This window comes from Hemicordylus capensis, chromosome 2 (genome assembly GCF_027244095.1).
Source record: "Hemicordylus capensis ecotype Gifberg chromosome 2, rHemCap1.1.pri, whole genome shotgun sequence".
Lineage (NCBI taxonomy): Eukaryota > Metazoa > Chordata > Lepidosauria > Squamata > Cordylidae > Hemicordylus > Hemicordylus capensis.
In genome coordinates, this window is record NC_069658.1 from 384,163,167 (window position 1) to 384,179,380 (window position 16,214).

General features: G+C 45.4%; 1 protein-coding gene across 11 annotated transcripts in view; it reads left to right on the forward strand.

Annotated features, from left to right (window-relative positions):
• TEKT3 (tektin 3) overlaps positions 1–16,214 on the forward strand; it is a 68,621-nt gene that overhangs the window by 48,758 nt on the left and 3,649 nt on the right. For all 11 annotated transcript variants that reach the window (XM_053302711.1, XM_053302712.1, XM_053302716.1 and 8 more), the window contains 4 exons: positions 4,573–4,643; positions 9,251–9,394; positions 11,395–11,617; positions 15,277–15,431. In XM_053302711.1, coding sequence (XP_053158686.1) covers positions 4,573–4,643; positions 9,251–9,394; positions 11,395–11,617; positions 15,277–15,431 — 593 coding nt within the window. The remainder of the gene's footprint in view (positions 1–4,572; positions 4,644–9,250; positions 9,395–11,394; positions 11,618–15,276; positions 15,432–16,214) is intronic.

Here is a 16,214-nt window from a genome sequence, read left to right on the forward strand (position 1 = left end):
GGACTGGGCCTGGCCTGCTGGCGGCGGCGGCTGCTGCGGCGGGCTGGGCCCACTGGCAGCGGCGGCCACACTCGGCCCCGCCAGAGACGGAGGGAACGGGAGGTGGGGGGAGGGGAAACACTAGCGCCCATTATTTTAACGCGCTAAAAAACACTAGTAAGAAATAAATGCAAAGCATTTACGACATTGCATGTTTCTTGTGAATGGGATTAGATGAGGAAACCAGCTGGTCAGGAAATGGAGGATAGCAGGAAATGCATGACAGCAACAAGTCATGAAGTACTGACCAATGACCCACTGTACCATCCACGTGAATGACCCACTGCACCATCCACCAAACTTCATGATAGATTCCAGTTGAAGGTCCAGTTATGGTGCAGACAGATGAGAATCAACAGTGACCAGCAGCAGAGGGTGGTGGTCAGGACAGGCTGGAATCAAGTTCTGGATTGGGTACACTAGGATCACAAGGGCCAGAGGCAGCAGACATGGCCGATGACAGGCTGATGGTCAGATAACAGATACCAAGTCCAAGTTCATGTTGCTACTCAGTAGGATGATTGCTTAGACTGAGCAGCTGACATGAATGCAAGGGTTTTGCAAAGGCTGGCTTACTATTAGTTTGTAAGTCAGCTGAGCTGACTGTATTCCATCTGTGAGGTCACCTGACAATGTCCAGGTTGCTACTGCAGCCTTAACTCACAGAGAATAATCTGCCCAGCTTGCTGAGGTTCCATTGAGTGCTGGTGGCCCCGGAAGTAAAGTGCCTGTGGTTTGCTGGAATGCCTGATTTAAGACCCTTCCTGGTCCTTATTCCTTTGTGAGGAAAAACAGTTCTGGAGAAAAAAATATGTTTTAGGAATTCATTAAAATGAGGGGGGGGGAACTCCTCAAATACTGTGGGGCGGGGGCGGGGGAGGTGAGATCTATACCCCTGCAGGACAGGAAATTTCCAAGAAACAATTTTATGTTTTTAAGTGCTGCGGAGTGTGGCTCCTGGCTTTGCCTTCCTCTGTACATCCTGCTTTCTAGTTCTACCTACCTTATTTGTTCTTCATTCTCTCAAGTGTTTACTTCTTCAGCAACCTAGCTTCACCACCACCAGGGTCTTTTTACGTCTTTTGGACATAAATGCATGTGTTTTCCCCAGTTCTGTCTTTCCTTCCGATATGTGATGAGTGCGACAACTTCCAAAGAACTGCCTGGACCTTATCTGGTCTAATAAAGATTTGTGCTTTAATTACTGATCCTGTTAAAAATGCACTATCCTGGGCTCCTAGAAGCTAATGAGCCTGGATTCTTACTATAACTTGTCAGTGCACTCTCTTTGCTGCCATTTAATTAAATACCACATTTACCCAAGAGAATGGCAACTGGACAACTCAGAACCCTTTCCAAAAATTTTATCTTAAATAAAGCTTAGTTCTTCAGCTTCCATGATAGTCAGTGGAAAGTTTCATACTGATGTCAATAAGAGCTGGCCCAACCCATTCCAGTGTCTATTTCCAAGCCATTGCTAGTTCCTGCCACTCAGTCCAGAGCACAAATCCTGTTCCCTGTGCTACAGCATTGTGTTGGCCAAACCCTACTGTCATTTGTTCCAAGGTGCTTATTAGCTCATGAAGGCAAGGGGCAAACAGCTCAGCTGGATGCCAGAAGCTATCTGGAGAATGCTTTCATCCAAAGGAAATAAGGAGTTTCCAACAGGGAAGTGCCACATGGAAAAATCCAGTCCTCAAGAGCCTGAGTTCCTTTATTTTGCCAGAGCCAAAGGCTTGTGAGTCTCAGAATAGCTTCAAGCATTAAAAATGTTTCTAGAAACCAAAGCTAAACAAAACACACACATGACTGACAAGTAGATAGAAAAAGAATGAGCATGCTGGCCAGATTATCCACTTCATACAAATCAGCATTGCTCAGCAATGGATCTAGACAGTATGAGTTTTCCTTTGCATAACAATCACTTAAACTTAGGATTTCTTCACACAATCAAGAAATTGAATATTTTAAGTGAGGTAAGAGAGAGAAAAAGAGTCCCTTTCTTCAAACCTGTTTTTATGATGAGGACGCCTCCTTTGCTCTTCATACAAACTGGTAGCAAATTGTCCAACTGTTCTCTCACAGAGTTAAATGACAATTGGGTTATTCACATGACCTACTGGGCGGGCAGCGGGGATGCTGCGCAATCTTCACCTCCGCCCCCAGATGATCATGGAAAGGTTTCTGGAAGTGCAGCATGTACTCCCACACAAGCAGTGCTGCGCTGAGCAGTGTGCAGCTCCAGCGGCCAGGACAACGCATCTCGGCCTCCAGGTATCCTACAATGCACCACATACCGAGTGTGGTGCATTGGGGGATTTCCACAAGAGATGGGTGCTCTAGGCAAGTGCCCAGGATCATCTGGGGGGAAGGTGAGGATTGTGCAGCCTTCCCCCCACCCTCCCACCTGGTAGGTCATGTGATTAATCAAATTGTCATTTAACTCTGAGAAGAGTTGGACAATTTGCTGCCTGTTTGTATGAAGAGCAAAGGAGGTGTCCTCATCATAAAAACAGGTTTGAAGAAAGGGACTCTCTTTCTCTCTCCTACCTCACTTAAAATATTCAATTTCTTGATTGTGTGAAGAAATCCTAAGTTTAAGTGATTGTTATGCAAAGGAAAACACATACTGTCTAGATCCATTGCTGAGCAATGCTGATTTGTCTCTGTCTCCTTGAGCAGAACACAGCCCGAGGACACACGCAACCAGGAACCCTGGGATAGAGGAGCGCTCGCTCCCTTAACCCCAACTAGGAACTGGGCTAAAAAGCTGGGCTAGATGGTGCTGCCTCACTGGGATTGGGCCTGATCCCAGTGGCTCTCATGTGCAACCTAACCCAGGCTAGATTTCCCTAGCCTGGGTTAGGCTTTGAGTGAGAACAGCCTCAATGTATATGTTAAAGATGTGCAGAATATTTCGAGCTCAAAATGTTCTGACTCAAAATAATCAATTTCCATTGCTTCGAGCTTTAAACAGAACACCCTTCAAATGAAGGGCCTGTTTTGAGCTTGGAACGAGATGACCCCATTCCAAGTCAAAACGTTTTGAGTGTCCCATGCACCATTTTGAAGGTCTTGCTGATTGGTTTTGGCACTGGCTTTTGACTGGCTTGCGATGTCCTTGCTTCTTGGTTGGCTTGTTATCATACAAATCAGTTTTATTTATTTGTTTGTTTGTTTGTTTGTTTGTTTATTTATTTATTCATTTATTTATTTTACATTTATATCCCGCTCCTCCTCCAAGGAGCCCAGAGCGGTGTACTACATACTTGAGTTTATCCTCACAACAACCCTGTGAAGTAGGTTAGGCTGAGAGAGAAGTGACTGGCCCAGAGTCACCCAGCTAGTATCATGGCTGAATGGGGATTTGAACTCGGGTCTCCCCGGTCCTAGCCCAGCACTCTAACCACTGCACCACACTGCTTCAGTTCATACAAATCAATTCAACCGGTGGTTCTGATGGGACATTCTGGGCATTTGCGTTCCGTTTCAAGCTCGGAATGGAATGCAAACCCTGTTCTGTGCACAACCCTAGTATATGAGCCGGTTCTCATGATCCGTGAGACCTGGTTTTGACAGAACTTCGGGGAGAGCGGGCTAAGCCCGTTCTCCCCGCAGACGAGCATGCAGGGAGCCCTGGGTGGCCGGATCGGCCGCCCACACGATGGCCGGCTCCAAGACGGAGCTGGAGGGGGGTGGGGGGAGCAGGGCCTGCGCGGCCCCCGGAAGCCCCAGTATGCCCTGCTCGAGCGCGCAGGGCATACTGGGGAGACCCCCGAGCTGGGAGGCTGCTTTTAAGCCTCCTGCCCGGGGGTCTACTTGTGAGTAGGCATGGCGTGAAGGCACGAGCTCGGCTGCGAGCCCGGTGGTTCTGACGGTCAACAAAAATTGGGCTAGCCTCTGCTGGCCTGATTTTTGTTGATCGTGAGAAGCATCCCTATGTTAATGTTCTACTAAGCTACTCAAAATGACTTATAATATGTATACTGAGTACAAGCAACATATAATACAATTATTATAAAATGCAGAAGATTTTTTAAAAATACATTAAAATTAGCAGCCAACAGTTGCATAAATCCAGAATGAGAGGGATCTACCCTTCTGAAGAATAAAGTAACATTAAACTTCTTTCTAGAAACACTTCTAATGCCTGAAGCTATTCTGACGACACACAGAGGTTTTAGGGAGGCCTTGTATTGCCAATCTGCAGACAGGGGCATTGTGAGGCTCTTGAGGGATGGAATTCTAGTGCTTTAAAGCCACCAGCATGAAACCCTGCTATGTCTCCCCACCCACTTTTACCCCCCAAATGGAGCCGACTCTCAGCAGGGCCTCTAAAAGAAGTACTAAAAGACAGGACACTAATTATTATGCTCGAGGGACAGAGAGCTACTCCTGACTTGCCACACCAAGTTGCATGTTTGGTCGTAGTGCTTGCAGAGGCCACCAAGGGGTAGTTTTCATTATGATTCTTGTTACCTTCACGAATCAAGGGAAATGTTGACAAGAGTTTTGCTTTTCTAACTTGACCAGGAGGTTGATGTCATCCACTCGTGCCAAGAACGAATGAGAAGACACTTGGATAAGGCGATAGCCCAGCTTGCGTAAGAAAACATTTGGTCTTCACTTCCCTCAAGAGGGCTTTAAACATAAATTCAGATGTGAACACCTCATCCATTTTCCCCATAGTGAAGCTTGAGAGGGAGAAATGTCTCTAGCTATGCCTTTGGCCTTCTCATTGAATAAGGGTATATGAGATGGACCAGAAAGAAACCCCGAGGCTGTTCACACACGCAGCAAAGATCGGGCTTGGCTGCCTTAGCTTGATCTTTGCTGTGCGTGTGAACCATTGGGAGCCATGCGGTGTCCAGCGCCAAACCTGCTACTGGAGCCCACCTCCAAAATGAGGTTAAGGGAGCATGCACCCCGTTTTGTTGATCATCTTCCAGGCAGCGTCAGCGGGGGGTCCCCATAATGCACTGTGCACTCACACGGTGCATTATGGGATTTCCGGGGGGGGGGACACATCCCAGCCCCAACTCTCTGCCACTGCCTGCTGGGGAGAGCTGGAGTCCATGTGGGCACGCAATCTGTGCACCCAGCACAGACTGGGCAATTGTCTGCAGGGGAGGTAAGGTTTTACAGCCTTCCTCTCCACATTCCCCAACCCTTTCTCATGCATTGTGAGAAAGGGCTCCCTGTGTCCATGGGAGTTACCAAACTGTCTTCTATCCATATTTGTTAGAGCACCTGGAAGTCAGCCTTTCACCTAGCCTTGGGATAATAGCAATTCCTTATGGGTGAGCAGCTTGCCAAACTCATATCCATGCCAGCTTGTAGCACATATGTGCAGAGAGAGAGAGAGAGAGAGAGAGAGAGAGAGAGAGAGAGATTGTGATAGTTCATACTGTTACAGGTAAGATAGTTCTTACCTGTTACGGGTCCTTTGAACATAAATTGCAGACTATCATCTTGCCAAGACATCCTTACTGTCTTGGTAATTTAGACAGTTTGAAAATGTCTTTTCAAGTTGGATTTTAAATTTTTCAAAATGTTCAAAATAAAATAAAAACCAGGTTCTGTATCATTGCAAACTTTCAGTTGTGTATGAATTTTCATTTTAACTTTGACATCGACCTGGAGGATCAGCAGTTGATTAAATCAAGTCCATTTAAGTTGTATACAAACCCTGAATTGCAGGAGGAAATGGTATTTCCCTAAAGTTGCAGTCCAGTATTAGACTGGGGAGACTGTTTGTCATATTTATAAACTGCCTGACATAGGAATCTCCAGGTGGTGTACAAACTATTTTAAACACAGCAAAAATAAAACAGTTAAAATTAAAGCTTAGTTTAAATTTAATTAAACGAAATAACTAAAAATCATTTAACCCAGGGCTCCCAGATGTTGTTGGACTACAACTCCCAGAATCCCCAGACATGGCCTTTGTGGCTGGGAATTCTGGGAGTTGTAGTCCAACAACATGGTTGTTAAGAAACCCTGGTTTAACCCATTCTTTAAAAATAGCAGAAGGGGGCATGAGGGAGGAAAGAGCCCCTTCAGGAGAAGGAGGCTGCCGTTGTGTGAATTAGATGAGGAAACAAGATGAACAAGATCTGTTAACTCAGGAAGGGAGAAAGGAAGGAAGGAAGAAGGAAGGAAGGGAGGGAAGAAAGACAGAGGGGAAGAGTGAGTGGAGGAGAGAGAAAGAGAGAAAAAGAAGGGAGGGGAAGAGAGAAAGAAGGAAGGGTGAGGGACAGGCCCGAGCCTGTCAGTGGTCTGAGAGGAATGAGTGGCCATGGTGGTGGTGGCAGCAGCAAGGAAAGGCCCAGTCAACCACTGCTGCTGTTCGGGGCTACCAAGGCCATTGACAGATGCAGGCAGGCAGGCAGGCAGGGACGGGTCTGGGTCTGTAAGTGGCCTGAACAGAACAATCAGCCGTGGTGGCAGCAGCAAGGAAGGGCATGGTCAACTGCTGCTTATGCTCCTGTGGGGAGGAGCAGGAGTGGGTCTCAGGTGAGGGTGGAGAGATCTCTTAGGTGAGAGGGGCTGTGGCAAGAGGTGAGGGGAGCAATCAAATACTAGCATGCAGATGCTCTGCGTGGGTTAAGCTAGTTACAAGTATTATGAGCAACATCTTGTTGCACTAGTGTTTCTTGCAACCAATGTATTAGATATGGACATCATTTTTAAACACTCATGTACACAAGTCTGAGGAAATTGTCTGGGCCAGGCTTCCAAGATGTGTTGCACAGTGTTCATGATGACTACAGCTATACATGCATAGACTTTCCTTTCAGATGTGGTGCTGAATGCACAGATGGGGCAGCAGGCACAGCAATGTCAGGGATGGGACCAGCAAATACTGTCCCTCTTCCCCCCTCTACACATATCATAAAACATATGGAGGGAACAAGTAAACAGGGATTATAAAGAAGCCATATCTGTGTTTGAATTGCAAATGTGCCATTTCAGCAGGAGAAGTGAGCTTACCCCAAGGCCAGCACGATAAGACCAACTGTCTTCTGGCCACTCCCCCTGAGGAGAACCAAGTCCTCCTCTACAGCCATTGTCATCAGGCTGCAGCAGAGGGTGAGGCAAGCAGCAAGGCCCCTCCATTAGCCTGAGGAGAACTAAGTACCTTCTGGACTCTCCCCTCTGACAACTCTCCACATCTTTGTTTGATTTTTTTTTAAAGACTAGCTTAACCCATGCAGAGCATCTGTAGACTAGTACTTGATTGCTCCCCTCACCCCTGCCACAGCCTCCCTCACCTCAGAGATCTCCCCACCCTTACCTGAGCCGCACTCCTCTCCTCCTTCTTTTCTTCCATCCCATTGCTTCCATCTCCCTCACTGCTCTTGGCTGTGTTTGCAGCATTGCTGGTGACTATTGGCCAAGCTGCAGCCCCCTATCCCCAGAGTCCTCCCCACCCTCACCCAAGCCCTGCTCCTGCTCCTCCCCACAGTAGCAGCAGCAGTTGACCAGCCCCTTCCTCACTGCCACCACCACCATTTCCCTCAGGCCGCTGACTGTCCATCCCAGGCCTGTCCCTTGCCCACCTGCCTGCCTCCGCCAATGACCTCAGTAGCCCTAAACAGCAGCAGTAGTTGATTGGGCCCTTCCTTGCTGCTGCCACCACCATGGCTGCTTGTTCCCCTCAGGCTGCTGACAGGCTCAGGCCCGTCCCTTGCCCTTCCTTCTTTCTCTCTTCCCCTCCCTTCTTTTTCTATTTCTCTCCTCCACTTGCTTGACCCCTCTTTCTTCCCCTCTCTTCTTCTCTCTCTCTCTCCCTTCCTGAGTTAACAGATCTTGTTCATGTTGTTTCCTTATCTAATTCACACAACAGCAGCCTCCTTCTCCTGAAGGGGCTCTTTCCTCCCTCATGACCCCTCTCTTTGCAGACATCTATCTATCTATCTATCTATCTATACAACTCTCCTTTGCAATCAAGAACATCTTCCAAAGAGTAAGAGTTGCATTCCAACTGACCTTAACCATCACAGGCTCCTCCTTCCTATCTGCATATGGAATCCCCACTGCCCAATTACCATGGTGCCTTAGGCTCCTCCTCCCTATCTGCATATGAAATCCCCACTACCCAATCACCATGGTGCTTCTGCTCTCACAGGCTCCTCCTCCCTATCTGCATATGGAATCCACACTGCCCAATCAGGTGCTTCTTTTTGCGAACCCTCGAGAGCTGCCACACATGGGATTAGCCACGGGTATGCCTTAGAGAATCATATATATAGATTGTGAGCCCTTTTTGGGACATAATTATTAATTCCCCACCGCCCACTGAGATCTGCTGGAGAGGTCCGTCTGCAGCTGCCACCGGCTCGTCTGGTGGCCACTCAGGGACGGGCCTTCTCCGCTGCTGGCTTGAGGCTTTGGAATGTGCTCCCTAGTGAAATAAGAGCCTCCCCATCTCTGACAGCTTTTTAAAAGTCTTTAAAAACACATTTCTTCACCCAGGCTTTTAATGAATGTGGTTTTAATGGTTTTAATGCTGTTTAAAATATTATTTTTAAATTTTTAAATTGTTGTAATGTGTGTGTGGTCCCCCCACCTTTTGTCTTAACAAATGTTTTACTTTGTTTTTATTCTGTTGTAAACCGCCCAGAGATGTAAGTTTTGGTTGGTATAAAAATGTTTCAATAAATAAATAAATAAATAAATAAATAAATAAATAAATAAATAAATAAATAAATTCTAAAGAATGCTATAAGCTGCTCTGAGCCTTTCAGGAAAAGCGGGATATAAATGTGACAAATAAAATAAATAAATACTAAATAAAACATGTCCCTACAAGATATTTGCAATCCATGGAATCCACGGGCATCTGCAAGACTTTTTGTGGGTGTGGGAGTGGGGAGTGGGCAAAGGTTGCAGTCCTGTACCCACTTGCCTGGGAACAAGCCCCATTGAATTCAATGGGACTGGATCGATACGGGGGCGGGGCAGTAACTGCCCCCTCTTGCCTTCCCTCTCTAGATGCCTATGATGGAATCACATCTGCCAGTGGACTTAATCATTATTGAAAAGCCGTAAAAATGAAATTAAGTTGATAACTTAACACCCATTTGTCATAATGAAGGGGAGATAGAAAACTCTATAATAAGGGGTCTAAAGAGGGTTAGGGTTTGCTTTTTTAATGAGCCATGATCATGCCTCACTGCTTGACTGCATTTGGCCTTTTTGACTACAGATCTGATAGGGCAGCTCAACATGAGCTAGAGAAAGACCTGAGTGACAAGCAGACAGCTCACCGGATTGATGACAAATGTCACCATCTCAGGAACACATCTGATGGCATCAGCTACTACCGAGGTGTGGAGCGAGTTGATGCTACGTAAGTGTTGTCTGGATCCTTGTGCTTACGTGCCCTTGGAGTGAGAACTGTAGCTCTAGTTGCAAAAAATATGACTACTATTGATGTAACATGCCACCTAATGGTGCAGTGGGGAAGTGACTTGATTATCAAGCCATCGGCTGCCAGTTCAAATCCCCTCTGTTATGTTTCCCAGACTATGGAAAACACCTATATCGGGCAGCAGTGATATAGGAAGATGCTGAAAGGCATCATCTTATACTGCGCAGGAGGAGGCAATGGTAAACGCCTCCTGTATTCTACCAAAGACCACCACAGAGCTTTGTGGTTGCCAGGAGTCGAAACCGACTCAACAGCACTTTACCTTTACCTAATGATGTAACAGCCCAGAAGGATCATCCTTTGAGCCTGCTATGGGAAACTGTGTGCCTGTTCCTGAAGTAAGCATACAGACTTCAATTTGGCCTCCGTTGAATCACTCTACTGATGTAAGGCTAAAATCTTCCTGTCTTTTTTTATAGATATGTCTAGATGCAAATATATCCCAAAGTCCAAAAGTATTTTTCTAGAGCAGCATAAAGGTCCAATTTCCTTTCCATCCTAGAGACTTAATAGTGGTTTGTACTTGACTGTTCATGACTTGGGTTGCAATCTTATGCATACCCTAACCTGAGAGCCTTTCCTAGTGAACTCAACAGGACTGTCTTCTGAGCAGACTAGCATAGGGCTGTGTTGTTGGTTTCTCATATTATGATTACTCATCAGTACATATTGTTTGGGTTCTTCAGATGATCATCCAAGCCATGGTTTAGATTATCATAAATGAGCCCCAGGGAGCTATAGGCTTGTGTGCTCCCCTTCCCCTCCATCTTAGCATGCTGAAGTAGAAGACTGAAAGCTTCTGGTCTTGATTTTAAATGAACCATGGCTCTGTGTGTTGTCCATACTCAGGGAGCTGAGGTTAGTTTTAACTGTGGCTGGCTTTTTCATATACCAGGATCTACCACAGTGTGATCCTGTTTTGTTTGAACCTTAAGTTGAAATAATAAGTTAACTCAACCTTGCTTCCTGAATTTGGATGACACAAGAAGCTGTAATTAGTTTAGAATCAGAAGTGGAAGCTATGGTGACTCATCTCTGATTACTGTGATTCACACATACAAGGAAACACCCAATGCTTCATTCATATGTGCACCAACCCTAAACTAGTGTATTGTTGCATAAGCTTTTCTAGGCAATAGCCGAAGCTGCACAAAATACTTAAAACTCCTTTGCATCTGGAAAGGTAGAGCAGTGACATGGGGCAACCTCATTTATGAAGAGCTATATGTATATTGTGGCACCTTTATAAATATATAGGATGATTGTTGAGTTATGCCTCCACTAACCCTTGCCTTCCCTCCCATTCTATATTCATAATTACCCCAAACATATTTTAAAGGGGGGAGTAAACAATATAGAACAGAGTTACGTGGCTACAGATGTTCCAGTTTTCAATGGAAATGCATGTTTTAGCTTTAAAAGATTTTTACTGCAATAATGTGGACTAGGGTTTGTTTGTTTTTAAAGGGAAAGCATACATTCTTTTTACTTCTTAAGAATCAAGAGGACATGGTGCTTAAATTAATGTGAGTGGTGAAGATAAGAGTCTACATATGGGCAGACTTGGATACAAACTCAAAATTTCTGGCTACTTATTTCCTTTCTTTCCCTTTTGTTAAATCTCTTTTTGTCTCCCTCCCTCATTCCCACCCTAAATTCCATATATATATATATTTCAGGAAGATGCTCCAAGACTATCATCCAGAAAATATGCATATAAATTGTTAGACTAAAAAAAAAAGTATGTCAAAATAGAGCAAATGCAAATGTTAAGTATGTAATTAAGCTGCAAAAGTAGCTGTATTGTTATCAATCAATGCAGAGCTTTTGGAATGTTTACTGGATGCATTAGCAACTGAAGCAGCTTTTAGGAAGGGCCACACAAACGTTCTTGTTTGTCTCTTGCTGTGCTTTCCCAGGATTTCCGTGCCAGAATCTTGGGCCAAGTTTACTGATGATAACATTCTACGCTCCCAGAGTGAGCGGGCTGCCTCTTCCAAGCTCAGGGATGATATTGAAACGCTGCTTGTGGTGACTGCCAATGAGATGTGGAACCAGTTTAACAAAGCAAATGTTGCCTTTACCAACCGCATCTCTGAAACAGCTGATGCCAAGAACAAGATTCAGACCTATCTGGCTAAGGTGAACTCAACTTCTTGTCTTCTTGTTTGGGGTTAGCTGCCTTCTTGGGCATGTGAGTCATATGGAGTTTTATGTGCTGCAGTGCATCTGCTTTCCGCCTGTGGCACACCCTGTAGATTGCTGTGTGGATCTGTGTGCAGCAATGATCTTGCCTGTGGGCATTAGACTAGCTCATCTTTGATCCCAGAACATAGTTGGAGAGCACATGATGCATCCATCTGGTTGGAGCTAAGCAGGTCTGTGTCTGGATACCACTTTGGAACCCTATCTATGCTTCTTTGAGCCCTACCATGGACGAAAGATGGGATGCACATGTAAAATAAACAAATCCCCTACAAACCTATAATTCTATGAACCCAGCATGAAAGAAAGCACAATAACATAGATACCAACTCCACAACATCTTGCAAAGACTTTTGCCTTAACCCAACAGCTTTGGAAATGCAGACCTGATGTGGGAGTAAAATAAGCTAGCTCAGAGTCAATGTTCATAAGACAATGTCCAGTGTCTCTGTTTCTTTTCTTCTTTTTGGATGAAAAACTCTCTGCGAATTCCCATAACAGCAATCGTTCTCAAATTCCACAGACTTATTTAGCCCTGCACTAAAATATTCTGCTATTCTTTTGTTAGCCACCCAGAGAACAATTCATTATGGGGCAGCTAACAAATAAAGTTGTTGTTGTCATCGTCATTGTCATCCTCCTCCTCCTTAGTGTAAAATGAATTGAATGTAAGGTATTGGTACAGACAATGCACTTCTGACAGCTACTCATTGTCAAAGGTACACTCTGAAGTTGCAGAGAGACAGCTAGATTTTGCAAAGGTCTCTTCTTCTTCTGAATGAGCCATTTGAAATGATGCATTGAGGAGGATACTTTTCTACAGTCATTAGAAGATGGTTTAGAAGGATCATAGAAACCAGGGCTGGCCCACTAATGAGTCACAGGAAGGCAATGGCATTGCTAAGATCAGATAAGACAGAGGCAGTGAGGCCAAGGGTGAGGAAAGGCCAGGGGTGAGGAATGAAGCAGAAGGCAATGTGAGTCCACATTTCATGTTGCTTAGGTCCCTGCCCTGTTCCCCTTTCAAAAAGGAGGGAGAATGGGCAGACCAGTGACTGACCAAGAAACAGCAGTTGCACTTGGAGCTTCTGCCAAAAAGTATGAAGGAGAAAAGATGAGAGTTGTGGAGGAAGGGTAGTAGTAGGAGTGTGAAAAAGAAAACTGTCCAACTGGGAGAAGGGGAGGGGTGGGGCTGTGTTTGGGCAAAATGAGGAGTGAGGTCCAGTTTGTGAGGGGGAAGAAGGAGGCTCTGTGTGACTGGGGAAGAGGAAATGAGTATGGAAATGGGGCAGTGTGGCTCACCAAGTTGCCTCAGGCACCAATGGGGCTTGGGCAAGCCTGACCAGAACAGAGAACAGGAAGAGGTTAACCAAGAAGTCAGCCCATGTCCTGAAGCAGGAAGGCCTCTTCATGAAGCATCCCAATGAGGCTATTTAGAATATTCCTTAAAGCTCTACAAGTAGAGATTCCGCAGCTTCTCTAGACAACTTTCCCCTTTAATTTCTATTGTTCTTACATTTAAGAGGTTATTCTTGAACTCTCAACATAAGTTTTCTCTTTTATCCTTCCCTGAGGGACAGAAAAGAATATTTGGGGTTTCCCCCTCTCTCCTTTCTCTGTCTTCTTTTTGGTAAGCAAAACATGCCCTGCTCTGTTACTCTTTCCTCGAAAGAATTATCACCCAAACCCAGGCCTCTGTTCTAACAGAAGTAACTTAATTGAGCAGCATAATATAGATCTGCCCCTTTTGCTGCTGGGGGTCATATGCCTCTGGCATCTGTCTTCAAAATGTCTCTGTGCCACAAAGTGATCATAATGAGAAGTTCTATACTGAGATACAGCCACATCTAACTTTTCCCTTTCTAGACATTTTGTTGAAAATAGTCATGGTCTGCAGAATGGTTATAGCCAAAGGCACAGCTACACAAGTAGATTTACATGGGGTGGGTGGGAAGACTGAGACATCTAAACTTTTCAGTGCACCAGTCTCGTGACTATGTTGGCTTCTCACCATCCTCAACAGCAATGGGGTTGATAGCGAGACCTGTGTGATGGGCACCATTGGCATGATGGTAGGAATTATGTCACTACCAGATTCCCAAATGCTACTCTTACATAAATCAATTTCGGTGCTCCATCTTCTCCAGTAAGAAAATGGAGATGTGCCCTGAAGCAGCCAGCAAAGCTTCAACCTCCACCCCCGCTCTCTCGCTCTCTTGTATGTGCTTTGGTGACTCACTTGTCAAAAACCAAAGCACTCACAATGGCAGGTGTAGAGCTGTACCTTGCTTGAGATAAGGTCTGTCGTGGTACTCAGCTGTCTACAATCATATGCCCATCTACTCAGAAGTAAGTTGCACTGAGTTCAGTGGGGCTTACACCAAAGTAAGTGTGGATAAAACTGCAGTCTAATTCATTTACGGCCCATTCAGACTGAAGATAATTGTGTCAGTGAATTTTGAATGGAAGAAAATTAGGAACTATAGGTGAACATACTAGATTTTGAATGGATCGAAGTCCTTTTACAGAAGCACAGTAAAGAAAACTGTAATATATTGGGGTCATTCACATGACCGGGCGGGCAGGGAAGTGGGCAGGTGGGGAGAAGACTGGTCCAACTCACCTTCCTCCTAGGTGATCATTAGAGTGTTGCTGGGAGTGCGCATTACGCTCCCAGACGGTCCTTACTGTATTGTGCAAAACGGAGCTGTGAAGGGACCACGCATCCCGGCCTCCGGATATCCCACAATGCAATAGATATCCCGTGTGACATGTGTGGTGCCCCTGTCTGCCCATATCTAAGCACCCATATCTGTGTCCGCTGGAACTGAATGCAGCCACAACAAATACATGATCCTGGAGTCTGGGTTAAGGGCTCACTCGAGCTTTTAACTCCGACTAAGAGCTACGTTGAAAAGCTGGGCTAGATGGAGCTTCACTGCCAGGATCAGGCCAAGAGCGCTTTTTATTAGCTTCAGCTGATAGGTCAGCTACACCCATTTCTGGAGGTAAATGACCTTAAAACAGTGGTGTATATGCTGGTAACATCCAAGCTTGACTACTCGTTTGGGAGGTGACTTGGTACTGGGCCCTCTCTGTGGCTGCCTCGGGGCTTTGGAATATGCTGCCTATCAAAAGAGCCTCTCCATCTCTGTTTGCTTTTAGGATGACCCTCAGTAAACACCTGTTTTCTCAGGCTTTTAACCGAAATTAATTTTGAACTGTTTAATTATTTTTATCCCATGAAATTGTTTTAAACTTTTATTCTGGGATAGTGTTTTAATTGTTTTTACTCTGTTTTATATTTGTTGTGGCTTAAATTGTGTATACCACTTAGACACATATCATATAAATATGATAGATGAATGAATGAATGAAAGAATGAAAGAATGAAGCAAGCTTGGATCATCAGACATGGTTGGACTACAACTTCCATAATCCATTCAGCTATTGTGGTTAGGGATAATGGGAGTTTTAGTCCAACAGCATTTATAGATACAAGTTTAAGAACCCCAGTACTAAAGCATATTCTTTATTAAAGACATGTATCAATTTGTTGATGGCATTTCTACTTTCTTATTCCCCTCAAACTGCAGACTCTACAAGAAATCTTCCAGACAGAGATGACCATAGAAGCCATTCGAAAGTCCATCAGGGACAAAGGGCCTGCTCTGAAGGTGGCCCACACACGTCTGGATGAGCGCACTCGTAGACCCAATGTTGAACTCTGCCGAGACTCTGCCCAGTTACGGTAAGCAAAAAACAGCAAAAAACAGCATACTTGCTTCCAGGTTGGGAAAATGTGATTCTGTGCATTCCAGGCTGGCCCAAGGATTGGTGGCACCCCAGGTGAAGCCTGGCTTTGGCATCCTCCACTCCCTTTGCCCATGGGGGTGAGTGTCTCACATCATCCAAGTGGGTGGTTGGGCAGGCCCCATCATCTGAGTGGATCAGTGGGCATTTCCCATCATGTGGGTAGATGGTCTCCATCACCCCCCACCCACTCACCCACTTGCTGTTTTTTTTCCCATTCTGTTGCCCTTGACCACTGCTCCTGCAGGGAGAGCCTGAATGGTAGAAAGGGCAGGGATGCAACAGCATACCCCACAGGTTGCTGCCCCAGACAGCCGCCTAGGTCTGCATTGCTGGCAGGCCAGCCCACTTGGGGCTCACCAGGTGGCATGTGACCTAGGCCATCAGTGTCCCTCCCTGCTTGGTGCCCTAGGCACCCAATGGATGGGCCGGACCTGTGTGCAATGGTTCTTATAAACAGCTATGGCCTTGCACGTCTTTGGGAATTACTTGCCTTCCATTCCTGTCCAGCTCAGCTTCATCATCCACAGTTTTACATGCTTAGAACATAAATTGCTCAACCAGAGTCTTGATAAAGTTATCTGAAGTGCATCCGTAAATCATCTGGGAAAATGATAGCTTCCTAGATGTCTGATAATACTGTGGTCACTTCCCACAAGGCCTTTGTGACTTGGAAAGGCTTATTCCCCTGTCAAAAATAACACAGATTCTGAAACAAATC